This window comes from Danio rerio, chromosome 19 (genome assembly GCF_049306965.1).
Source record: "Danio rerio strain Tuebingen ecotype United States chromosome 19, GRCz12tu, whole genome shotgun sequence".
Classification (NCBI taxonomy): Eukaryota; Metazoa; Chordata; class Actinopteri; order Cypriniformes; family Danionidae; genus Danio; species Danio rerio.
In genome coordinates, this window is record NC_133194.1 from 48,879,653 (window position 1) to 48,907,500 (window position 27,848).

The 27,848-nt window shown below is 35.2% G+C and overlaps 1 protein-coding gene across 4 annotated transcripts; it reads right to left on the bottom strand.

Annotated features, from left to right (window-relative positions):
* Positions 1-689: 689 nt before the first annotated feature.
* On the bottom strand, positions 690-27,437 carry krit1 (KRIT1 ankyrin repeat containing). 4 transcript variants are annotated; one of them, XR_012394469.1, is made up of 17 exons: positions 27,394-27,422; positions 24,912-25,061; positions 24,554-24,710; positions 23,950-24,042; positions 21,971-22,100; positions 19,984-20,224; positions 17,955-18,070; positions 17,177-17,320; positions 15,797-15,953; positions 13,782-13,889; positions 10,736-10,892; positions 8,708-8,859; positions 7,490-7,656; positions 5,857-5,944; positions 2,411-3,928; positions 1,110-1,342; positions 690-1,019 (listed from the first exon to the last, which is right to left on the bottom strand). XR_012394469.1 is itself a non-coding variant. In NM_001317001.1 (17 exons), exons 2-17 carry the CDS (start codon positions 25,011-25,013, stop codon positions 930-932), a joined length of 2,226 nt encoding a protein of 741 aa, NP_001303930.1. In that variant the 5' UTR covers positions 25,014-25,061; positions 27,394-27,437; the 3' UTR covers positions 694-929. The 4 variants fall into 4 exon arrangements, 1 of the variants encoding a protein (NP_001303930.1); XR_012394470.1 differs by having other exon boundaries at positions 1,110-1,226; positions 3,722-3,928; positions 8,708-9,401; positions 10,058-10,892; XR_012394471.1 differs by having other exon boundaries at positions 8,708-9,401; positions 10,058-10,892.
* Positions 27,438-27,848: the final 411 nt, after the last annotated feature.

Consider the following 27,848-nt stretch of genomic DNA (forward strand, 5'->3'; position numbering starts at 1 on the left):
GAATGAATGAATGACTATAGCACTGTTGTGTAATATTAACCTGATTTGTCTAGTTAACCCTTTAAATTAGATTTTAGGATGAATACTAGTATCCTGCAAATTAACTAGTAAAATATTATGTACTGGGCAGCACGGTGGTTCAGTGGTTAGCACTGTGGCCTCACAGCAAGGTCGCTGGCTCGAGTCCTGACTGGGTTAGTCGTCATTTCTGTGTGGAGTTTCCTCCGGGTGCTCCGGTTTCCTCCACAGTCCAAACACATGCGCTATAGGGGAACTGATGAACTAAGCTGGCTGTTGTGTATGAGTGTGTGTGAATGAGTGTGTGTGGGTGTTTCCCAGTACTGGGTTGCAGCTGGAAGGGCATCCGCTGTGTAAAACATATACTGGAAAAGTTGGCGGTTCATTCCGCTGTGGCGAATCCCTGATAAATAAACGGACTAAGCCGAAGGAAAATGAATGAATGAATGAATGAATGAATGAACATTAAGCTATGACAATTAATAATTTGTTCCTCCTTGGAATACAACATTTGGGGTTAAAAAAATTACTAAATAAAATAAAGCATTTAAAACTTACATGACTATAAAAGTTAAATGTAATTAATTGTAAATGTAATAAACTTTAGATTATTAATTCTGTTTTATAGGAAATAATAAAAACAACAACCCTGCATTCATGAATACATCCTATTTGTTCACTTTTTGTGCATTTTTTTTATTAAAATGACTGTTCATATTTACAACAACGGTTAAAAGCACAAGTCTATCATGACATTATAAAATGCAAATAATATCAGTAAGAAAATATTACATGGTAAACACATTTATAATATGTATAACTGTCTCCTTTTGGTATAAACAACATTTAGTTTTCTGACAGCATAAGAATAAAAACTAAAACTAAAATGAACAAGCTTGTGTGTGATTTGGTTACCCATACGCATATTTATCAGACACAGCTCTGTCGTTTGGTGCAATTTGTCCACTCAGCTTCATCAGCAGCTTCACGATAAGACCAGCCTACAGAAAAACAACACAAACGCCATTAGGTTCTAGTTCAACTTCATTTATGAGGCTCAATGAATGTAGAGATGTGAAGCAGGGGCGGACCTGTTTGGTGTGAACGACAAAGTTCTTCTTGTTCTCCAGACTGTGGATTTGCACGTATTGATCAGCCTGACCCAGCTGCCACATAAATGTCCCATACTCCAGACTGAGGTGAAGCACCTGAGACAGACAAATGCAGTGAAAACATGCCACTTTATTAGGTACACCTTACTAGCTGCCTTCAAAACTGCCTTAATCCTTTGTGGCTACTGGAAATATTCCTCAGAGATTTTGCTCTTCATCATGCATATTGACCAATGACTGTAAAAAATATGGACGACGCGACAGCCCTTTTTCCCATTGAACGCCTTGAGGGCAAAACGCCTGCTTGACGGGCACAAACTGTCGCAAAAGACTGCTGAAATTGGAGCCAGACATGCGCAGAAGGATTGTCTGATGGAGCCAGAGGAGGAGCCGCGAAAATGAGCAGAGTCGAGCTTCCAATCAAACGCTTTATGTAAAATCAACTACGCCCCCCGAACTTCTCAGCATGCGTTTGCTGTCATATCAACACAAATGGATGTAATAACGTTAACAAATATGAGGGTTTTATATATTCAATCGCGCCAGCTCCAGGCCGCAGCGCATAACTTACTCGCGGCGTCGCGGGCTGATTCCGGCTCACATGCGGCAGCGCCTGCTCGCTCGGCCGCCGCATCTGGCTCGATTGACTCGGACTGGAATCGGGCAGTGAGTCCAGGCATCCGGAGTAGGTCCAGCAGAGGTAACATTAGTCAGTCTGAGCTCTAAGAGATAAGTCTCCGGCAGGCGAGAATCTAGCCGGAACTGTGTTTTGCTATCTGGGTGGCTAGGCGTGTATCAGCAAACTAATAAAGCCCGAAAAAAGCCCTGAACTTAGCGAATAAACAGTGTTCCACCAGGATCATGTATGTCAGAAACTATAGTTTACTGCTGAACTCATTTTGTCATAGTAAAATAACACAGAAATCGAATAATAACATTTCAGTCTACTTCAGTCTCCTGCCGAAGCTCAGACGCCGCGCTTTGAGAAACTGTCAATCACAGCTGTCAATCACGATGACACGCCCAGCATTAAATTACTGCTAAAAACAAACTGTTTACAAAAATGAAGATCTGCACCTATTTCAGCACAATAACCAGTGCCTTAATCGACCAGAACTATCTTTCGGGACATTTTATTGCAAGTGTAATATTTTTTTTTATTTGGGCTCAAGTCTCCTTCATTAACACGGAGGAGGCGGGCTTTATGACTTGTACTGCAGCCAGCCCCCAGGGGGCGATCTAACGGCCGAAACCTTCACTCAAACGTAGGCTTGCGGCACACTTGATATTGACATGATAGCATCACACAGTTGCTGCAGATTTGTCGGCTGCACATCCCTGATGCAAATCTCCCATTCCACCACATCCCAAAGTTTCTCTATTGGATTGAGCTCTGGTGACTGTGGAGGCCATTTGAGTACAGTGAACTCATTGTCATGTTCAAGACACCAGTCTGAGATGATTCAGGCTTTATAGCATGGTGCGTTATCCTGCTGGAAGTAGCCATCAGAAGATGGAGACACTGTGCTCATAAAGGGATGGACATGGTCAGCAGCAATACTCAGGTAGGCTGTGGAGTTGACACGATGCTCAATTGGTACTAATGAGCCCAAAGTGTGCCAAGAAAATCTCCCCCACACCATTACACCACCACCACCAGCCTGAACCGCTGATACAAGGCAGGATGGATCCATGCTTTCATGTTGTTGATGCCAAATTCTGACCCGACCATCTGAATGTGTCAGCAGAAATGGAGACTCATCAGAGCAGCAACGTTTCTCCAATCTTCTATTGTCCAGTTTTGGTGAGTCTGTGTGAATTGTAGCCTCAGTTTCCTGTTCTTAGCTGACAGGAGCGGCACCCGGTGTGCTCTTCTGCTGCTGTAGCCCATCCGCCTCAAGGTTGGCCATGTTGTGTGTTCAGAGATGCTCTTCTGCAGAGCTCGGTTGTAACGAGTGCTTATTTGAGTTACTGTTGCCTTTCTATCAGCTGGAACCAGTCTGGCCATTCTCCTCTGACAAGGCATTTGCGCCCACAGAACTGCCGCTCACTGGATATTTTCTCCTATTCAGAGCATTCTCTGTAAACCCTAGAGATGGTTGTGCGTGAAAATCCCAGTAGATCAACAGTTTCTGAAATACTCAGACCAGCCCGTCTGGCACCAACAACCATGCCACGTTCAAAGTCACTTAAATCCCCTTTCTTCCCCATTCTGATGCTCAGTTTGAACTGCAGCAGATCGTCTTGACCATGTCTACATGCCTAAATGCATTGAGGTGCTGCCCTGTGATTGGCTGATTAGAATATTGTGTTAATGAGCAGTTGGACAGGTGTACCTAATAAAGTGGCCGGTGAGTGTGTGTGTGTATAAATATAAATACAATGAATACATCAACTAATGTTTTTAATCAATTTCTCAGTGAATATAGAGGGAAAAATGTTGGTTCATTTAAATAAAACAGTTTGGTCACTCAAGTAAAGTTATTGCAAAAAATGTCAAACTACATAATTTCAACTACACTGTATTTTTGCTATGCTCCTCTAGATTTTTCCCGTTTTGTGAAAGCATCCATGAGTGGTTGAAGTCTCACTTTTGTCTCCATGTTCATCAGATGCAGGCCTTTGGTGTTGACGCCCACATACACGCGGATCACCTTGTGTGTGCTGGAGCTGGCTTTAGTGAAGACCTGTCCTGTGAAAAACGCTGCACCATAAGTAGGAATATCCCAGCAGTTCTGCAGGAAGAGCCTCTGGAGGTGATGCATTTCTTTACTCACACCCTCACTAGTGCTCAGACTCTACAGACACAGAGTAAAACAGAGCAGATTCAGAAGAGGACTGAGCTGGCATTCATTAAAAACATTTACTTGGGGTGGGCATTACTGAAAATATCACAATTTTTTTAAGGTACAACTCTTCCTATAAATAAATCATTAACTATGACTTTTAGCTCCGCAAATCCCTGATTTGCAGCTTATTAAGATATTAGATATTTTTGTCTCCATGCACTTAAAGTTGAAGCCAATCTGATTAGCTACTTCTGAGTGTGCAATTGGGTAGGATTAGAGATGTACACTCATAGACTGTGAAAGATATGGACGTAGTATCCATGACGTCACCTATAGGATTCTGAAGAATGCAAATGAAGCTACAAGTAGGCGTGGCCAACCGTTGCCCTTTTGTTCACGCGTCATCGCTCTAAGGTGCGACTAAGGGTGACCAAACAAGGCAAAAGAGGCGGAGCTTAAGACGCCTGCTAGCGTTTCGCTTAGACGGGCTTTTCTTTGGGAGAAACGCTTAATACTTCATTACCTGTGACTCGTTTGTGTTCTGACCACATGTGCTTGGTTGTACACTGGTTGTGTCCGAAACCGCCTACTACTCAGTAGGTACTGCATGGAATTTAAACGTACTACTCGGCCGTTAGAAAAGTTTGTTCTGTACAGTAAGAATGTTAAAAGTATGAATGGAATTCGTACTACATCCGCCATTTTGTCTTGGTCATGTGACCTACCTGCGTCAGTTGCGTCGCTTCACTCCCATTCATGATCGTGGGATAGCGCAGCATGCATGGGATGCGCAGTTCAGAATCTCGCCAGAAGTATCCGGATACTTCTCGCATACTGATTTTTGAAATCTATGAATTCAGACGTATTACTAGACTCGCATACTGTTTTTAGCGTACTATATAGTACGAAAGTATGAGGTTTCGGACGCAGCGTCTATCAATAAAGTGTTTAGTCTTTTAAAAACACTGCTGTAACACATTGAGCCACTAAACATTGTTCTTATGATGTTTTTCGACAAGAGGAAAACACAAAATGCTTCGAAACACTTCAGATATAGTCTGTGTTAGTAAATGTAAGACTATTGATGAACTCCAGCATGACACTGTATGACAACGCTTCAGATGACTGTTCTAGAGCCTACAGCTGATCAATCTGACAGATTCTGGAGTGCATTACAGCTCTAAAGAACATTATGAATGATCTTAAACAAAACAAATACATTTAGAGAGATGGTATACAAGTATATAATTTCACTCAACTGGGAAATGGAGGACACCTAAATGGTTTGTGAGCACTATTTAGTGCACACAGCATGCCATATCATCTGATATAATTGTAGGAAATTAATTCAAAAGGCAATTGAGTGTGTAAAGCCGCATAAAACAGAACAAAAATCCGATGTATATGCAGAGTTCAGCAGCTAATCAGCTAGAATGATATGCTGCCGACCAGCGAGACCTAGCTGTCACTCAAGTGGCCATGCATTAAATTATGCAGACTTAATATAACTTAATAAAAACGAAACAGATGAGTTCACCTCCTTAATAAGTAGTGATTTTTAAGTTTACTTCGACTTGTATTTCACTGCAGACACTACAACAAACATTATTTAATGTGTACCTCGTGATTTTTATTGTTTTTTTAAATTTAAAATATGAATACAGTTTTCAATTTTGGTTCTTGCAACACATTTTAAAAAACATTGTGACAGGAGCAATCTAGATAAATTATGGATAAATTATGACGTGACCTAAAACGGGTGATGTCAACAGGTGATTGTAATTATGATTTGGTACGGAAGCAGCATCCAAGATGCTGTATATATTTCAATCCAGTTCTGTTTTACTTTATCATACTTCAAGATGCATCACATTTCCCCCCAAAAATTTTATAAATCAATATTATTAATAATCATAATGTTCTGAAATGAAACTCACCTTGTACTCGTGAAGTATCCTGTTAGTCCAGTGATGTGCTTTGCTCTTGACCTTTGAAATGGGAACTATGGATTTCAGGTTTTCCTCACTGCATTAAATAAGAAATATTAATGGTTAAACTTAAATTTAACTGTTAATTAAACTACTGAACCTACATGTACTTACTATATGGTTGGGGTTATATTTAGGGTTAGTTACATGTAATTATACATAATTTATTGCAATTACTTGGTCACACTTTACAATAAGGTTTTAAGTTAATGTATTTACTGACATGAACTAATGCACAATACTTGTACAGCATTTATTAATCATAGTTCAGCATTTACCAATGCATTACATAAATTACACATCCAAATGTTAACTGTGAGTAAACTTTTCACTGTGAGTTAACATGAACTAACAATGAACAACTTTGTTTTCATTAACTAGCGTTACTAACAAACACTGTAATAACTGTATTCTTCATGTTAGTAAATGCATTAACATGAACTAATACTACCTTATTGTAAAGTGTTACCAACTACTTTACTAAGTGCATGTAACTATGCCACCTTAACCAGTTAAACTCTGCTGTTATTTTGGGATTTCCGCCTGGATTTTGCCTACCCAAATTTAAAAGCTTCCCAAATCCACATGCAGAGGTGTAAATGCAAAAAAAACGGTAGCTTTTTAAAGGAAACCCTTTGAATTTTTATAAAACACTATTGAAAGATTTTAAAATATCTGTATATGTTGTCTGTGTTATAATAAACACCTAAAAAAAGAGGCGCTTTTGTATTATTTTTTATAAACTCAAATTTGAAAGTGTATATTTTAGGTTGTGTGTGGTCGAGCGTGCTGTAATTAATGTTGGTGGTTCCTGCACATGTCTGTAATCATAGAAAAAAAGAAAAATGTCTCCACCATAATCTATGCAGAAGTTATTGTATTCCAACTGATGAGAGGTGCTGTACAAGCCACAGGGATCGATCATTGTTTTCATATTTCACTATTGTTTTGTTTGATCAAACATAATTCACTGTGTTTGGAGCACGTCAGACATATAAAAGGATTACTTATGCACATCAGCTCAAAAACAGAGGAGAAATGGCCCTGAAGCGCACAGATAAGGTAAGAGATGACAGCTGTCTGTGCTATCTGGGGCTGCTTATTGACCATAAATGTATTGTTTTCACGTCTGTGCCATGGAAACACAGCGATTCATTCGTCAACTGATTGATATGTTAATATAATTCAGTAAAACGAATGCTAGAACCGTATGAGCACCGGCAAGAGCTTTCATTTGAGCTATAACTTGTACATGTGTCATATGAAAAATATGAAAATGAACCAATGTTCAATACCCAGCTCGGGTCTCCAAAATACTGTGTATTTAAGTGTAAATAACTTTTATACAGTAGAATAAAAACCAAAGTGATGCATATGTGCATAACATATAGATTCTACACTTTCAAACGAAACCACTTACGGGGGTCTGGTGCACTGCTAGCCCTTTAAATCTTAAAGCGAAAGTCAATGACGTCATGGACCCGGTACAAGTTATGCAGAGTTTAACTGGTTAAATTAAAGTGTTACTATATTTATTTATTTAAAAAAAAAGGACAATAGTGAATATAAGTAAAGTGCGTACTTTAGAAAGCCCTGTTTGTGCTTCTTGCTGTCGTAGTTTCCGTAGATGATCTGCAGGAGGAGGCTTGCGAGCGTGATTAGCTTGTTATCTGACGTCGAGAGGAAACCTTTAAGGAGGCAGTGACGAGCTTCATCAAATAGGATGAGGATGGACAGCGGATCTTCAACCTAGGAGAGAAAACATGAATTTCACAGCTGAATGCAGAAAGAGACTCCAAGTAGCTTTCAGAATCTCATGCTGACATTATAAAAAGCGATTAGTTACTTCACACATTACTTAACCCTTCATTTTCAAATCAACAAGAAAGCTTTCCTGCAGGACTCCCAGAGTTCATCGAGATCCTTTGTGTTCATCTTCAATGCATCCTCCTTTATCTTACCCCAGACATGCTCAATAATGTTCATGTCTGGTGACTGGGCTGGCCAATCCTAGAGCACCTTGACCTTCTTTGCTTCCAGGAGCTTTGATGTGGAGGCTGAAGTATGAGGAGCGCTATTCTGCTGGAGAATTGTCCCTCTACTGTGGTTTGTAATGTAATGGGCAGCACAAATGTCTTGATACCTCAGGCTGTTGATGTTGATCATCCACTCTGCAGATCTCTCGCACACCACTATACTGAATGAACCCCAAACCATGATTTTTCCTTCACCAATTTCTGTGAGAATCTTGGGTGCATTCGGGTTCCAGTAGGTCGTAAGCAGTATTTGCGATGATTGGGATGCAGCTAAACAGATGATTCATCAGAGAAATGCACCTTCTGACACTTTACCAGATGATCAACTAGAAGTTAAGTTATTTTTTGTTGCTCTTACAACTAGGATCGACAACAAGTATTTTTTTTGTCAGTAGTGTATGTATATATATATATATATATATATATATATATATAGTAGGGAGAATTTGATTTTGAACGCATATATATATATATATCTATATATATATATCTATATCTATATATATATATATATATATATATATGTATTTATTTACTTATTTATTTATTTATTTATTTATTTATATATACACTAACTAAGACCAGATTTGAAATTTTACTTTAGTTATATTATATTTTGCTATATTATTTCAATATATAATTTTTGTTAACGTGGCACAGCATAGTACTTCAATGATATGAAGTAGTCGGAAAGTTACTTAAAGTGGAAAGCATAGCTATTCATACTTTCAAGACAGACAAAATCCCAATGATAAGGCGCAAACCTTTTTCTCGACCTCTAAAGGCAGCCGAACGTCTCTGCGCAGGAAGAGCTGTGGACTTTCTCTCTGTGGATCCAGAGCAGTGAGATCCGTCACGATCTCGCTCCACATCCGTAAGTGCTGCAAGGGCTTGTGGTACGGCTTCAGCTGCAGACCTAAAACATCCCAGCATCAAAACATAAATCCAAACCAATCAGGAAGAAAAGTATAAAGCGCAATCTGATGTGATGGACAGAAGTGACGGAGAAGAAAGTTCTAATGATGTATGATATTACTGGACCGCTCAATAAATCTGCCAATAATGACTTGAAATGTAAATATCGATATCGGGCCGATAAATGGTGATGTACCGATATGTCTTGCCAATAAGCCTGCATTGACTTCATGTCTGCAGGGATTTAATCGTCTGTTTAATTTGTGCTTTCAGGTAAATCAGGTCAGCAGTCAGTTCATTGAGGTGCATTTTACCTGTATGGGGATTTAGATTTACTGTTTTAGATTGCCAACTTTAAATCACTAATCTGATAACAAAATAACACCATCTAGACTAGTTCTAAACAGCAGACGGCGCTCTAGACTAGTTTTGAACAGCAGATGGTGCTCTAGGCTAGTTTTGAACAGCAGACGGCGCTCTAGGCTAGTTATTAACAGCAGATGGAGCGCTAGGCTAGTTTTTAACAGCAGACGGCCATCTAGGCTAGTTTTGAACAGCAGACGGCGCTCTAGGCTAGTTATTAACAGCAGATGGAGCTCTAGGCTAGTTTTTAACAGCAGACGGCCATCTAGGCTAGTTTTGAACAGCAGACGGCGCTCTAGGCTAGTTTTGAACAGCAGACGGCGCTCTAGGCTAGTTTTTAACAGCAGACGGCCCTCTAGGCTTTTTTTTAACAGCAGACGGCGCTCTAGGCTAGTTTTGAACAGCAGACGGCGCTCTAGGCTTTTTTTAACAGCAGACGGCACTCTAGGCTAGTTTTGAACAGCAGACGGCCCTCTAGGCTTTTTTTTAACAGCAGACGGCGCTCTAGGCTAGTTTTGAACAGCAGATGGCCCTCTTGGCTAGTTTTTAACAGCAGATGGCGCTCTAGACTAGTTCTGAACAGCAGACGACGCTCTAGATTAGTTCTGAACAGCAGATGTCGCTTTAGACTAGTTATTAACAGCAGATGTCGCTCTAGGCTAGTTTTTAACAGCAGATGGCGCTCTAGGCTCGTTTTTAACAGCAGATGGCGCTCTAGGCTCGTTTTTAACAGCAGACAGCACTCTAGGCTAGTTTAGGCTAGTTTTAAACAGCAGACGGTGCTCTAGACTAGTTTTTAATGTCAGTCTAGGCTAATTTTAAACTGCAGACGACACTCGAAGCTAGTTTTTAACAGCAGACGACACTCTAGACTAGTTTTAAATGTGGCTCTAGGCTAGTTTTTTACAACAGATGGCACTCTAGTCTAGTTTAGGCAAGTTTTAACAGCAAACAGCCCTCTAGGCTAGTTTTTAACAGCAGACGGGGCTCTAGACTATATTTCAATTTAGGTCTAGGCTAGTTTTTAACAGCAGACGACGCTCTAGACTAGTTTTTAATGTCGCTCTAGGTTAGTTTTTAACAACAGGCAACACTCTAGGCTAGTTTTTAACAGCAGACGTTGCTCTGGGCTACTTTTTAACAGCGAACAGCAATCTAGGCTAGTTTTTGACAGAAGACAGCTACTTTTTAAGAGCAGATGGCGCTACAGGTTAAATTGAACAGTAGACTGCCTTCTAGGCTTGTTTTGACAACATACAGTGCTCTAGGCTAGATTTTTATTATACTAATAACATAAAATAGAATACGAATATATTTAATTTTATGAATAAATTATCATAAATTAAGCATTGACTGGTGTCATAAAACTCACAAGTCAGATGCTACACTTTCCCCCAAAGAAAAAACAACACAAACAAAAATCCATCAGTATCAGCATTGGCATATGCAAAACTTCAATATCATGCATCTCTAGAGAGTTCTGTTGCCTGTGTTTTGTGACATGTGTGTCTCACTAAGGTTTTCGGAGCAGATCCAGATGGTAAAATACTGCTGGGTCTCCTGTGATAATCTCATGCCCTCCATGATCTGCTGCACGGTGGTGTTGTTCCCATGCTTCAGCTCCACAGAGCGGTACGATCCATCCATACGGTAAATCCTCACCTTCTCGTACTGAAAGGAACAGATTTTGTAATTAATTGTGTTTATACACAGTGTTTTTCAGCCACAGGTAAATTTCCATTAAAAGTATTATGTGATTAATATGTGATCAATTTCATACGGATTCTTTTACAGCATCGATATTGTAATGTAATTCAAATACGATCTGTTAAATAGACTTCAGCATCAATTTACCTGTTCAAGCGCAAAACGAGATGAAAAGCCGTTTTCAGGCAGTGAAGATCAATTAATTTTTAAAGACACTGTTAACAGCTATAATATAAATATTAATCAAAAATACTTAATGTATTGCTTTATTGTATATATGTCATGATCACCAGCGATCTAACCACCAGAGGTCGCTGGTAAACACTCACACACACATAGGACAACAAATCTGCTTGTAAATGGACTACATATTCAGTCATGCAACACACACACAACCGGTTCCTGATCCTGACTGATTGCATACACACAGCTGATGCTGCTCAAGAACTGATTACACACACATATAAACAGCTCACATTGAGACACTCATTGCTGAGTCTTGTTACCTGTTAGTGACACTACAACGCGGTTACCTTGTCTTGTTTTTCCGTGTTTTGACCAAGCCTAGTTTGTCTTTTCCGACCTCTCGCCTGTTATTTTTGACTACGGTTCTGGATTGCCTTTATACACCTGTATTGACCATTGCTTGCCTGACTGCCGAATAAACCTGCATGTGGATCAGAACTCTGTCTGTGCCACTCCCCGTGTTACAATATATATGTCGAGAGTTGCAAATGTTTTAACCAAATTAAATTGCAAAATAATTATATCCTAAAATAATTATTATAAGACTTGCTAGTTAATACATTAAAATCAACAGTGAGAAAAACAGCCAGTTCTATTATAGGTACTATATTAATATTAGTAAAAAATACAACAGAACGTCAAACATTGAAAACAAAATGCATATTTCAAAGCGCTTCCCGGTCCTTTAAACAGCACTCGAAAAGTTTAAATAATAGCAAACAATCACAATATTTTGAACAGCCTATGATATTGAGAGTGTGCATGTTTATTATTGTCACCGACTCGGTTCCAGTCATTCCCCTCGCTGGCCAGCAGAGGTCATCATCACCGGACTTCTAAACATTACGTCATCCCCACTGACTGATTGCCTCACACACTGAGGTATATCCAGTTGCAGGCTCGCAGAACCACACACGTTTTAGGCACACATAATTTAGGACACACAATCTAGGCAAACCATATATGGTTACGACGGATGTTAATGTTATTAACGTCTTTTTGAACATCGTCATCGATATATATTTTGATATATATGATTGATAAATATTGTACACAATAAACATTAGAGTTTACTTTACTTTATTTCACAAATATTGCGATTGAGATGGCCGAATGGGGAGCATTATTCCGATCGCCATTCAATATAGACTGAACAGTTTTTAATCAGTCATTATAGCTGATCAGTCCTTATTATCTGACAATAATATGGCAGATACTCGTTTGCTGGCCTTGCTGAACGATCTAATTTGGACAGGTTTAATTTATATAATGGATTAATTCATGATGAAGGAAATAATAGCAAGTTAATATAGGCAATAATACATTATATGAAATAAAAATCTTTTTACATGTAACAAATGTATAACGCTATATTAATATTTTACTAATGCTATTTAATAGTGTTTATTAGCTTAATTTTTTAATATCCTTTTAATTAATGATTTCCCACATTTAATACTGTAGTAATTTATAGTAAGCAATAAATTGATTTTGAACAAAAAAAAATAGCAATAGGAACAAATTAACAATTAATAATAAAAAAACATAAGTAAATATATACAAACACACACACACATCCATATATATATATATATATATATATATATATATATATATATATATATATATATATATATATATATATATATATATATGTAATTATTAAATATTAATTGTAATCAGTTAAGATAATCAGTTGATTAACTATGTAGGATAATTAATTTTAAAGTGACATATTATTGTTTGCTTTTTATATTTTACAACAAAGTGATTTTAACCAAGCATGATAATATTTAGATCTTGAATTAGTTTGTTACACTTAATACAACAATTAGACGGTCTATAATGTTTTCTTTGTGTATGTGGACACATGAATAAAGTCATAAGTGTCCAATTATTTTTATTTACATAATTTGAGCTCAGAAACTGCAGAGATGTTAAAATGATCGTTACGATATAATAATAATAATAATAATGACTGAAATGGGAATCCATATTTGTGAAATTCAATAGGTGGCGATAATGCTAAAGAGTTAGTTACCATATATGGTTTGCCTAAATGGTGTGTCCTAGATTGTGTGTGCCTAAAACGTGTGTGGTTCTGCGGGCCTGCAGCTGGATATTATTGCACACACCTGCAGCACATCTCCTCATCACCACGCTCACACATATAAGCAGCACACACACTCACCTCAGTGCGAAGTCTTGTTCTGCCCCGGCTAACACTACTGAGCGTTCCATATCCTTGCCTGCTTTCCCGTTGCTTACCTGGACTGAATATCGACCTTGTCTTGCCTGCCGCCTGCCCTGAACCCTAGCCTGAATACCGACTTTGATCCCTGCCGCCAGCCTCTGACCCATGCCAGCTTGCTCACCCAGTGTTTGCCTGCCGCCAGCCCTTCGACTTGATACTACTGTGTTTTATGTGAGTTCACACACAAGCAACATCTGTGTGCTTATTGTTATTAAACTCTGTTTAATAAATATACTGCAAATGGATCCCTCTGTGTCAGACCCTTCGTTACAATTATCATGATTTTTTAAATTATTAAATATGAATCTCAGTATCTGTAGGATTGAGCAGAAACACAGAGGATTTACACTCACTGGTTTATTGCTGGCTTGTTGAAGGAGATTCACGGTTTCCTCCCAGTTGTTCTGCTTGTTTTCTTCACATACTTGAAGCGGCGATCGTTTCTGCTGGTCCTCGATGTGCTGGAAATTACAAGAGAATTACTATTAAAGACGTCTTCATTCGATGCAATGATTCATGCTTGTTTATTTAGAAGCCTCATGTAAGCTACTATGACTACATTCATGGCGAAAGCCTATAAAGCAGGGGTCACCAAACTTGTTCCTAGAGGGCCATTATCCTGGAGATTTTAGCTCCAACCCTAATCAAACACACCTGAACAAACTAATCAAACTCTTACAAGGTATACTTGAAACAATCAGGCAGGTGTGTTGAGGCAAGCTGGAGCTAAACCCTGCAGGGACACCGACCCTCCAGGACTGAGATTGGTGACCTCTGCTATAGACCCTTTTCACATGATGTCCCGCGGTGTCTCTCCAGGCATTGTATCTTTACTTCCGCCTACACAGAACTCCCCATAGAGAATTCACCCAGTCAGCTGTTGATTTACTACAGATAAGGGTAGATGCTCACGATGGCTGTTTTCTAACAATAAGAAGACTGCATTTTAATTATTACAATAAAATGCAGTATTATTAGATTAGGAAATTATTTGTAACTTAGTATTAATTATGGTAAAAGGTATACAGATATTAAATTAAAACCACCCAGTAGGTGGAAGCAGGACACTGTCTAATGGTCTTAATTTCCTTCATATTGGAGTGTATTTATTTATTTGTTTGTTTGTTTAGCCCCCCCTCCCTCTTTTTATTTTTATTTATTTATTTTTTATTTATTAATTTTATTTTTATTTTTTCTTTAAGCTGTCACTATTATTTATCTATTATAATTTTTATCCATTATTATTTTCTTTCTAATTGTTTTCTTTTTTTGTGATTGTAAACAAGTAAATGTTATTTGTATACTGTTTATAAAAACTTTAATAAAAACACAGTTCCAAAAAAAAATAATAAATAAATAAAGGTCTTAATTCATTCAAATGGAGAAAGTTAAAAAAAACAATGGATCGATAATGATGAACTTGATTGCATTTATAGATTTAATATTTACCAGACAATATGAGAAAATTTAATAAGGAATTTTAGTCATGCTGGAACAGTCACAATACAAATAATACACATTTATATTCATAGCAGCATCGAAGTGGAAATAAATCCATTATCGAGGAAATAAACTGAATTAATAAGTTTAAAGTTTGCAAATATATAATTTTCTTGATAAGCAATAGCATATTCCTATTCCTAATAACTTAAGGAATCATTTTCAAACTCAGAAAGCAGTTTAGTATTGAAGGAGAAATATTTGGACACATGTAATAGACTTAAATTACAATGTACAATGTCAATATTTTCCAGAGAAGTCTCCAATTTAATTAAAGGTAAAGCAGAACTAAAAATACACTGCGGTGCCGATAGGGGGAAGTGAAGTGACGTCATCGTGAAAAAGGTCTATTGGAGAAGAAAAAAAAAAAAAATATATATATATATATATATATTTAAAAATAAATAGAAACTGTCCTGTTAAATTTTACACAATTCTAACAAATACAAATGTTAAAAAAATACTAATAAATAATAAACAAAATATTTCTAAATATAATACATTTTAATTTCTTTTGGAGCCACTTTTATCCAAATTGACTTAAAATTGATAACAATATTTCATTAAATAGGCATCACAACATTTGAATATACAACATACATACATTCAAATGTTTTTTATTATTAAGTGTTTTTAAAGACATTGTAATCAAATTTGTGCAGGCAAATATATTCTAAAATAATATATATATATATATATATATATATATATATATATATATATATATATATATATATATATATATATATATATATAATAAAAATGTATAAAAATAAAGTGTAGGCAAGACTGTAAAAGCAAACGTAATCTGAATCTTTAAAAACATTAAACAAAAGCATAATTAAAGACGAAGGCCAGTAATCCTCACTCTGTCGATCTCTGGGTGCTGCAGGAGGAGCTGCACGATTTCTGCATGACCGCCGATAGCTGCGAAGTGTAAAGGAGAGCTCAGCTGGCCGTTCAGCAGGTTGGGGTTACAGTTGCCTTTCTCCAGCAGCAGTTTAGTGGCCTCCACCTTCCCATGCCTGGAGGAGGAAGAAGAGAAACATCAGACCTGACTACAGACTACAGACCTGAATGCAAAAGGATACTACAAGTTTGGAATGCATTATGAGGTTAATGAAACAGGCAACTGATGCAATAATAACAATAATAATAATAATAATAATAATAATTAGTAATAATTAGTAATAATAATTAGTAGTAATAATAATTAGAATTGTTTTATTATTAATAGTATTATTTTAATAATCATAATAGTCATAAGACATGATAATAATGAACAGTATATACATAACAGTAAAATAATAATAATATTAATAATAATAATAATAATTATAATAACAATTAATATTATTATTAATAGTAGTAGTAGTATGCTGTAATGATGATAATAATAACAACAATGAGTAATAATAGTAATAATAATTACTAATAATAATAATCGTATTGTCTTTTTTTATTATTAATAAAATTATAATAATCATAATATTAATAAGACATAATAATAATAAACAGTACATAAATACAAGTATAATAATTGTATAATAATATTAGTAATAAAAGTAGTAGTAATAGTATAGTAGTAATGATAATAATAATGTTAATAATATTTTTAATAATTATTATTAGTAGTAGTAGTAGTAATAACAATATTATTATTATTATAACTATTATTATAATAATAATAATATTCATAAGACAATAATAAAAATAATAACAGTAATAATAATAATAAAAACATTAATATTAATATTATTTCATATTATTAGTAGTAGTAGTAACAATAGTATGTGGTAATGATAATAATATTAACAATAATAATGAGTAATAATAGTAATAATAATTAGTAATAATAATTATTGTTATTTTATTATTATTTATATAATTATAATAATCATATTCATAAGACATAATAACAATAATAAGAAACCTAAATAATAGTATAATTGTATATTAATAAAAATAATAGTATAGTAGTAGTAATAATAATAATAATAATAATAATAATAAAACATTTGTAATAATAATTATTATTAGTAGTAGTAATAAAGAATAATAATAATAAGTAATAATAATAAACATCATTATTATTGTTATTAATATTATTATAAAATTCCTAATATTCATAAGACATAATAATAATAAAAACATTAACAATAATAATAAATAATATAAATAATGCATTTTATTTATAATGCCCACCATATCCATAATAGTTTCAGCAATAAACAATACATCTATATACCAGCATGCATAATGAATGGGTGCCCAATGGTCGCTGTCCAGCTGTTTGACTGAGAATCCGCCATCCAGCAATTTAGACAAAAGCTCAGTGTCTCCCTCACAGGCGCTTCGGTGCAGAGGGAAATCATCCACCCACTGGCGCTCTCTACAGGACAAACAGTGCATCAGTGCAACAACAAACCAAGACTTCAAATTAAGGCTGCACAATACCGGAAAAAAATCAATATCGCAATATTTAGTTTTTCTGCTATATATATTGTGATGTGAAATATATTTCACCAGATGGATTATGTACATTTATTATAATTATTTCAGAATGCTTGGTGTGAATTTATAGAGGAGTGCATCTTCGTAAACTATTATAAACTAACTAAAATCTGTGAACTAGATACAATACAAATGAGAGAAAAAAGTGCAATCTTAATGACATAAGAATTAAGAAATCAAGCGTAAATCTAATGTTTTCACTACAAACAATACATCTGAACTATTCTTAAAGCTACATATGTGATTGTTTCTTGTGCCTGAATGTTATAAACTCACTTGATGTGTTTAACAGATAAACAAATACTCAATGGTTAATCTTTTGCATTAGTCTACAAGCTCTTGGTCAACAATAATCCATTCTAGACACTAAAAATTCTTCGATATGTGAATATTGCAGATGTGCACATTGTGATCTCAGTGTTAGGCAATACATTGTGCAGCTCTATTTCAAATGGACTGCTGTGTAATTCAGGAATCAAATTATTTAGTGTGCATATACTGTATATACTGACTTGTCTTCGGTGACGCTGGTCATGCTGTGCTGCCATTTGTCTCTCTTTGGAATCTGGATTTTGGAGTAATCTGGAGCTCCCAAGCCAAAGTAAGGGTTGATGATGACTTTGTCCACCTTCACACAAGAGTTTAATTAGAAATTAATTGCAAAACATCATATTATTTCATCAAAAATACTGTGAAAATAAAAGTGATACTGTAAAAACATGACTGAAGGCTTTTTATTTGAATAAATCTTTCAATATGTGTTGGCAAAGCTGAACTCTCAGTAGACATTCATTCATTCATTTTCCTTCGGCTTAGTCGCCCTATTCATCAGCGGTCGCCACAGCGTAATGAACCACCAACTTATCCAGCTTGTTTTTTATTCAGTGGATGCCTCTTTCAGTCATAACCCAGTACTGGGAAACACCCATACACACTCATTGGCTCACATACACTACGATTAACTCAGTCTATTAAGTTCCCCTATAGCGCATGTGTTAGGACTGTGGGGGAAACCCACGCCAAGACGTGGAGAACATGCAAACTCCACACAGAAATGCCAACTGGCTCAGCCAGGACTCAAACCAGCAACCTTCTTGCTGTGAGGCCACAGTGCTAACCACTGAGCCATGAATCTTGCCCCTTCTCAGTAAACATTACTTTTTAAGTGTTCTTTTAAAGCATCAAAATGCTAATTACTGAATAAATGCATGAATTTACATTAATTCATAGTAAATAAAATCAAAAAGATACAATAATTTTTATATCAAAAAGTATATAACAAATAAAAAAATATATATATATATATCTTTTTTTTTTTTTTTTTACCTACAAAATTATTAGCCTTCCTGGAAATGTAATTATTTTTTTAAACATTCATTGTGATACTTCAGCTAAATTTCCCAAAAAACTGAGAATATTATCACATGTTTTTTTTTTGTTTTTTTTCAAAAGTTAATCCCAAAACTAAATTTACAACTAATATACAACTAATAATATTTAGAATATGAAAAAAAATTGATTTAAATAAAATTAAAAATATATATATTATAGTATTCATTATTATATTTATTTAATATAAAAGTGTAATCAAATTGATATAAATCAAATTGAAATTATATTATATCATGTACTTAAATATTTGTATTATATATATATATATATATATATATATTATTATTAATATAATTATTAGCCCCGCTTTGATTTTTTTTCTTTTTTAAATATTTCTCAAATGATGTTTAACAGATTCAGGAAATGTTCACAGTATGTCTGATAATATTTTTACCTCTGGAGAAAGTCTTACTTGTTTTATTTCAGCTAGAATAAAAGCAGTTTTTATTCATTTTTTGAAACATTTTAAGGTCAATATTATTAGCCCCTTTAAGCTATATTTTTTCGATAATCTACAGAACAAACCATCACTATACAATAACTTGCCTAATTACCCTAACCTGCCTAGTTAACCTAATTAACCTAGTTAAGCCTATAAATGTCACTAAGCTATATAGAAGTGTCTTGAAGAATATCTAGTCAAATATTATTTACTGTCATCATGACAAAGAGAAAAGAAATCAGTTATTAGAGATGAGTTATTAAAACTATTATGATTAGAAATGTGTTGAAGAAATCTGCTCTCCATTAAACAGTCATTGTTTCTGTATAATATATATATATATATATATATATATAATGAATTAGGGATGCTTATTTTTTGTTAATTTTCCCAATCGACAACCATTGCTCCTTGAACCAAATATTACCCGTCAACCGATCAGATTAATATTAAATTATCATTTAATAAAAAAATTAATTGGTGCGTCTATTTAGTGACTGACACATTAAATATTACATTTTAAAATATTGATTCATTTTAACATGCAAACAACAGCACACAGCATGTTCTACACATGTTAACAACAGAACCCAAATAGTCTGAATGGTATCCTGCTGAATTATGAACAGTATAATCTATGGACGCAATGCAGGAGATATTTATTTTGTCATGATTTTTTTATTTATATTGATGAAAGCGAGCCTCACTCTGTTGGTGTACTGCAGATCTGAGCCGTACAGCGGGTTCTGGATGCACAGATCTGCTTTCTCCAGAGACATCAGTTTACTCTTGATCTCCAGAGCCGTGTAGCCCATGTGCAGCGTCCCGTCTGTCTGCTTCTCCACTGCGTACGCCGGGTTACTCACGTTAGTTTTCACACGGTCCACCGGAGCCGGCCGGAACAGAGCAGGAATAGCGTGAGGCACAGTGTGCTGCTCCGCTAACCACCTGATACACACAGAGACAATAATACACTGAGTAACCCTTGAGTATTGCTCAAACTGACTACATTTACGTTACGCTTGTGGCTGTTTTTGCCTCATTGACTTCCTTTATAAGGACATCTTTGAGTCTTGACAGCATATAATCATGCATTCTTGATTGTTGCTAGTTTTTCCCTGTTGGGAAGAGGTCAAATTTGTTATTTGTACTGTCGATCTGTAAATCACAGGCTGTTATTGGTGATACCGACACTGAAACTTTGTGCAAATACACCTAATGTGTCTAATAAATGTAAAAAAGGTGGCATATTTCCAATAATAGCTACATTCAAGTTTCATTAGTCCCTTATTAATCAGGGGTCACCACAGCGGAATGAACCGCCAACTATACCAGCATTATGCACCGGATGCCCTTTCAGCAGCAACCCAGTACTGGGAAACACCCATACATGCTCATATTTACGCACACACTCATACATTCATTCATTTTCCTTCGACTTAGTCCCTTTATTTATCAGGGGTCACCACAGCAGAATGAACTGCCAACTATTCCAGCATATGTTTTATGCACCGGATGCCCTTTCAGCTGCAACCCAGTACTAGGAAACACCCATACACTCTCACATTCACACACACACTGATACATTTTCCTTAGACTTAGTCCCTTTATCAAGGGTCACCACAGCGGAATGAACCGCCAACTATTCCAGCATATGTTTTATGCAGCGGATGCCCTTTCAGCTGCAACCCAGTACTGGGAAACACCCATACACTCTCACATTCACACACACACTGATACATTTTCCTTCGGCTTAGTCCCTTTATTTATCAGGGATCGCCACAGCGGAATGAACCGCCAACTATTCCAGCATATGTTTTATGCTCCGGATGCCCTTCCGGCAGCAACCCAGTACTGGGAAACACCCATACATGCTCATATTCACGCACACACTCATACATTCATTCATTTTCCTTCGACTTAGTCCCTTTATTTATCAGGGGTCACCACATTGGAATGAACCACCAACTATACCAGCATATATTTGATGCAGCGGATGCCCTTTTAGCTGCAACCCAGTACTGCGAAACACCCATACACTCTCACATTTACACACACACACACACACACTCATACATTTTCCTTCGGCTTAGTCCCTTTATTTATCAGGGATCGCCACAGCGGAATGAACCGTCAACTATTCCAGCATACATTTTATGCAACGGATGCCCTTCCAACCACAACCTAGTACTGGGAAACACCCATACATGCTCATATTCACGCACACACTCATACATTCATTCATTTTTCTTCGACTTAGTCCCTTTATTTATCAGGGGTCACCACAGTGGAATGAACCGCCAACTATTCCAGCATATATTTTATGCAGCAAATGCACTTTTAGCTGCAACCCAGTACTGGGAAACACCCATACACTCTCACATTCACACACACACACTCATACACTACGGACAATTTAGTTCACCCAACTGACCTATAGTGCATGTATTTGGACTGTGGGGGAAACCAGAGCACCCAGAGGAAACCCACACCAACATGCATAGTCCACATAGAAATGGCAACTGGTCCAGTCGAGACTCGAAACAGTGACCTTTTTGCTGTGAGGCGACAGTGCTAACCACTGAGCCACCGTGGTTGAACTATTGCCTGAAATGAATGTGTGGTTATTAGTCTAAAGGTCATTTATATGCATGTGCACTGGGACAAAACTTCAGTGATGATGCACAAACGTACTTGTCGAGAGCGAGCAGCATCTTTGAGGTGCTGGAGGAGAAATGAGCACTGGTTTCACTACACACACGCATGATGTCCTGAAGGCAGTAGAAACTGGGGCTCCCAGGGTGATGCACGGACTTGCTGTTGTCTACAACAGAACAGAAAATACTTTAGAGTTTATTGCTGTTTGGATAAAGTCATGACTTTCATATAATACATAATATGCAGAATATATGAGGCAAAAACAAGACATCCCGTTTCGGTGTACGCATTTTCATGTATCCTCAATATGCATCACAGCTTCCACCAAAATAAATAAATAGATAAATAAATAAATAAGCAGCACAAGTGTTCTTGTTTTAAATTATAAGAAGCATTTCTTTAACATTATATTAATATATTAGAAATATTTCTGAAGAAACATGTGACACTGAAAAAACAGCATTGATTCACAGGATAATTTACATTAGAAGTCATATTATATAAATGAAACATTATTAATAATAATTCTTAATGAATTGTAATAAGTTCCCATAATTCATTCATTCATTGTCTTTTCGGCTCAGTCCCTTTATTAATTAGGGGTCACCACAGCGGAATGAACCGCCAACTAATCCAGCATATGTTTTACGCAGCGGATGTCCTTCCAGCTGCAACCCAGTACTGGAAAACACCCATACACTCATGCATTCACACACATACACTACGACCAATTTAGCTTATTCAATTCCCCTATAGTGCATGTGTTTGGCAAACCGGAGCACCAAGAGAAAACCCACATAAACACTGACATGCAAGAGAACATGCAAACTCCACACAGAAACACCATCTGGCCGGGGATCGACCCAGCAACCTTTTTGCTGTGAGGCGATCGTGCTACCAACTGCGCCACCGTGATGCCCAGTTCCCATAATATTGTTGTATTCTCTAATCAAAGAAATGAATCCTCGATGAACAAAACTGAAAATTCAGATTTTGCATCAAGAATAAATTAAATCATAAAATATATTATTAAAATAGAAAAGCATGTTGCAATATTTTTCCACAATATTACTGCCTACTCAAATTAAAGAAATTAATCACTGATGAACAAAACCGAAAATTCAGCTTTGCATCACAGGAATAAATTAACCTGGGAAATACACATTAAAATAGAAAAGATATGTTATCATTTTCTGACAATATAACTGTATTTTGCAATGAAATAAATGCATCCCTGATTAACAAAACTAAAAAATTACTCAAAAAAAAAAAAAACACAAAGCAGTATTTTACGATGTAATAACTTTCCACAATATAACTATATTTTGTAATCAAATAAATTCATCCTTGATAAACTGCAAAAACTAAAAATTATATATAAATAAGAATAAATTACATTAAAAACTCATTAAAACAGAAAACTGTCATTTTCCATAACATTACTGTATTTTGTAATCTATTAAATAAACCCTTATTTAATAAATTAAATAAGCAGAATAATTACATTAGAAAATAGATAAAAAAAAATAGAAAAAAGTTATTTTTAAATATTATAAGAAATATTGCAATATTTATCAAACAACATTACTGTGTTCTGTACTCAAATAATTGCAAGAAATTCAGCTTTGCATCACAAGAATAAATTACCTTAACAAGAATATACATTCAAATAAAAAGTTATTTGTTAAATTATTATTATCAAGCTGTAATAATTTTTTTAACAATATAATTGTATTTTGTAATCAAATAAATCCATCCTTAATTAACAAAACTGAAAAGTTACATTAAAAAATTAAATAGAAAATAGTTTAATTCAAATTGAAATCATTTTTCATTACATTACTGTATTTTACAATCAATTAAATCAATCCTTGATTTAAAAACAACAGAATAATTACATTAGAAAATATACATTTAAAAGGAGTTATTTTAATTTTAATATTACATTAGTAACATAGTAATAATCTCCCACAATATCCTGTAATCCTGCATGTGCCATTTGTGTGCATTCTTACCTTTGACATTAATTGGCACAATAAATAACGAGGCCTCTTTTCCTCCACTGTCTCCATCTAACAGGAACTTCCTCATGTGCACGACACGCTTCCCTGCAGAAAACATCACACACAGTTGAAGTCAAAATTATTCGCCCTCCTGTGAATTTTTTCCAAATATTTCCCATATGATGTTTAACAGATTCAGGAAATTTTCACAGCATTTCTTATATTATTTTTTTTTTCCAGAATTTTTTTTTATTTGTTTTATTTAGCTAAAATAAAGGAAGTTTTTAATTTTTTTATTTAATAATATTATCAGCCCCTTTAAGCAATATTAGTGTTGGATTGTCTCCAGAACAAACCACTGTTATACAATGACTTGCCTAATTACCCTAACTTTACCCTAATATACCTAGTTGAGATAAAACAAAACAGAGATTATAAATTAGTTATTAAAACGTTTAGAAATGTGGGGGGGATATAAATTTAACACAAGGTTATAATAATTCTGACCTCAACTGTATGTGCCTTGGAGCAGTTATTTAACAGCTGATTATTGCACACTAGAGCCGAATGATGAACTCATGAAACCAAATACCTCTCCTTTGTGACCACCACTAACCTATTATGCCCTGGTTATTGGATATGGGCTTGGTGGTTTCATCCACAAACTCCAGAATTGACTTTGTCCGGTCACTGTCGGCGTGGATTTTAGTCCCAAGCAGCACTTTCTTCCGCTTTTTCTCTTTTCCCTCCAGGGGAACTTCGATAAGTAAAATCTGTATGAAAATGTATATTTAGATACCGAAATGTGCACGAAAATAAATAAATAAATAACTTAAATGCAAAAATAGTAGATATTCAAACAGAAATAGTCTGTTGAAAAAGAGATGCAGCACTTTTTAAGCACTGGAGTCATTATTGAACTCTGTTGCAAACACATATCTAAAGTTCACAGATTGCGCTTTATTTCACCTCACCTCATAGGATTTAGCACGGTATTCTTTGGAGTTGAGGCTGGTTGTGTTTTTTGGTCGGATAACAGCAACAAACACCTCCTCTAGCTCTTGGTTTCCCATCATGCAGCTCCTCTTTAGATCCAGCTGTCATTAACTCTTTAAGCACCATGCCTGTAATTATATAGAGAGCATGTTTGAGGAACTGCACCAAGCAACAATGAGAACCAAAGAGAAACAGATGATAAGCCCTTCGCTTTGGGGAAATGTGTGTGTTTTTGTATCATTGCATCGCTCAATAAAGGGTTTATATTAATGCAATCGCATCCAAAATAAAAGTTTGTTTAGACATAACGTGTGTGTGTTTGTGTGCTGTGTATATTTATGTACATATAAAAATATATACATTTATAAATACATTTGAATATCTATGCAATAATAATTATATTAAATACATAAATATAACCTATATTAATAATAATAATAAATAAGTATTTTAGTTGTATTGACCCCTAGTAAGACTCCAGGGATTTTCCAGAGTATTTCAATGAGGGTTAAACCACACACACACACACACAACACACACTTGTTTTGTCTCAGTACACATGCATATAAATGACCTTAGAGCTTTAAGACTGATAACCACTCATTTACTTAAAGCAATAATTCAACACTGGCAGCACGGAGGTTCAGTGGTTAGAATCTTGGCCGGGTCAGTTGCCATTTCTGTGTGGAGTTTGCATGTTGTCCCTGTGTTGGCATGGGTTTCCTTTGGATTCTCAGTCCAAACACATGCATTACAAACTACATTGGCCATAGCGTATGTGTGTGTGTGTGTGTGTGTGTGTGTGTGTGTGTGTGTGTGTGTGTGTGTGAATTAGTGTGTATGGATGTTTCCCAGTATTGCATCCGCTGTGTAAGATATTTACTGGATAACTGGGAGGTTTATTCTGCCATGGTGACCCCTGATGAATAAAGAAACTAAGCCAAAGGAAAACAAATGAATAAATGAATGGTCAATTAGTAAAAAAAAATAAATAAATAAAAAGTATTTTATCATCTTTAATAACATTTGTTAATTACAATAATGTTCATAGTTAGTTCATGTAACTTAGTACATCAATGGTAAAAACTTTGGATTTTAATAATTGGCAAATGTTATTCTGTGATTACTAAATAATGAACAAGCACTAGTCATTTTAGTTCACATTAGTAAAAACATTGCAAACATTGTAATATGTGATAAAAAAGATATATATATATATATATTTTTTTTTTTTTAAATCTAAGTTTAGTATTGTTTTCTTCATATTGTAATGTGTATTTCAGTATCTATATATTTTAACGTGTGTGTGTGTGTGTGTGTGTGTGTGTGTGTGTGTATATATATATATATATATATATATATATATATATATATATATATATATATATATATTTCACAGAATGCCAGCGAACCTTTTCAACATTAAACAATTTAAATGGATGTAATATGCTTTCTATGTATTAATAAATCTCCTTTTTGACATGGACAACAAAATTATTTATCCCGAAATTGTCTACTTCAGAAACAGAAATACTCACCAGCCACTCTATTAGGTACACCTGTCCAACTGCTTGTTAACGCATATTTCAGCCATTAGCATGGAAGCAATTTAATGCATTTACGCATGTAGACATGGTCAAGATGATCTGCTGTAGTTCAACGTGAGCATCAGAATGGGGAAGCAAGGTGATTTAAGTGACTTTGAATCATCTCAGACTGGTTTCTTGAACATGACGATGAGTTCACTGTACTCAAATGGCCTCCACAGTCACCAGAACTCAATCTAATAGAGCAGCTTTGGGATGTGGTGGAACAGGAGATTGGCATTATGGATGTGCAGCCGACAAATCTGCAGCAACTGTGTGATGCTATATGTCAATATGGAGCAAAATCTCTGAGGAATATTTCCAGTAGCTTGTTGAATTTGAAGGCAAAAAGGGGTCCAACCCGGTACTAGTAAGTGTACCTAATAAAGTGGCCGGCGAGTGTATTTAGTGTTTTAACTTGAATAAACTCAGGTGAATAAAATAGAAATGTCAGTTTTTTTCTTTAAATACGACAACTCCAACATTACAAGTCATTTCAAATAGACCAACATATTAGTATTGACGGTCATACACTACTTTTCCTATTAAAATATTAATCACTTACTTACATATCGGCTATCAAGAGTTTGAGCGTACAATTTTCCATCAGTTTTAAAGGTACAACGACAAAAGAGAAAAGTAAATATTATTTAGAGGGATCGTTTATATTTTAGTGTCCGTTAAACGTGAACTCTCTCTGAAGTTGTTAGGAAGTTACAGCAGAACGGACTCCACCTCGCGCTTAAAAACCGGAAAACCCGCTTTAGAGTCGATGTTAGTAACTGTTTATATGCAGTAAGCGATGTCTATTTAACATAACTAAAATAAATACTGTAATTAAGTATTAACAGCAAAGAGAAAACATAAAACATACCTCTATTCTTCTGTCATATTTCTAACAACAAAGACACTCTTCCGGCTGCTAAAGGAAATGAGCAGAACTTCAAAATAAAGGTCTCCGATAAACTCCTGGAGAAGTCGGCCAATTCCATAGATATGTATATATCTATGGGCGAATTAAAAAAAAGAAAAAGAACAACAAAAACAAATTTAAAAAAGAAATGAAAAAAAAGAAAAAAAAACAAACAAAATAAATAATAAAATATTAATAAAATAAAATTACATAAAAAAGTATACAATAACAAAAACAAATATAAAAACAAAATAAAAAATAAACTTAAATAATAAAAAGTAAATAAAAATAAATATACAATAAACAAAAAAATAAACGAATAAAAAAACAAAATCAATAGACAAAAACCAATAAATAAAAATAAACAAAACAAATACAACAAAAATAAAATAAATTAAAAATAAACAAAATTAAAA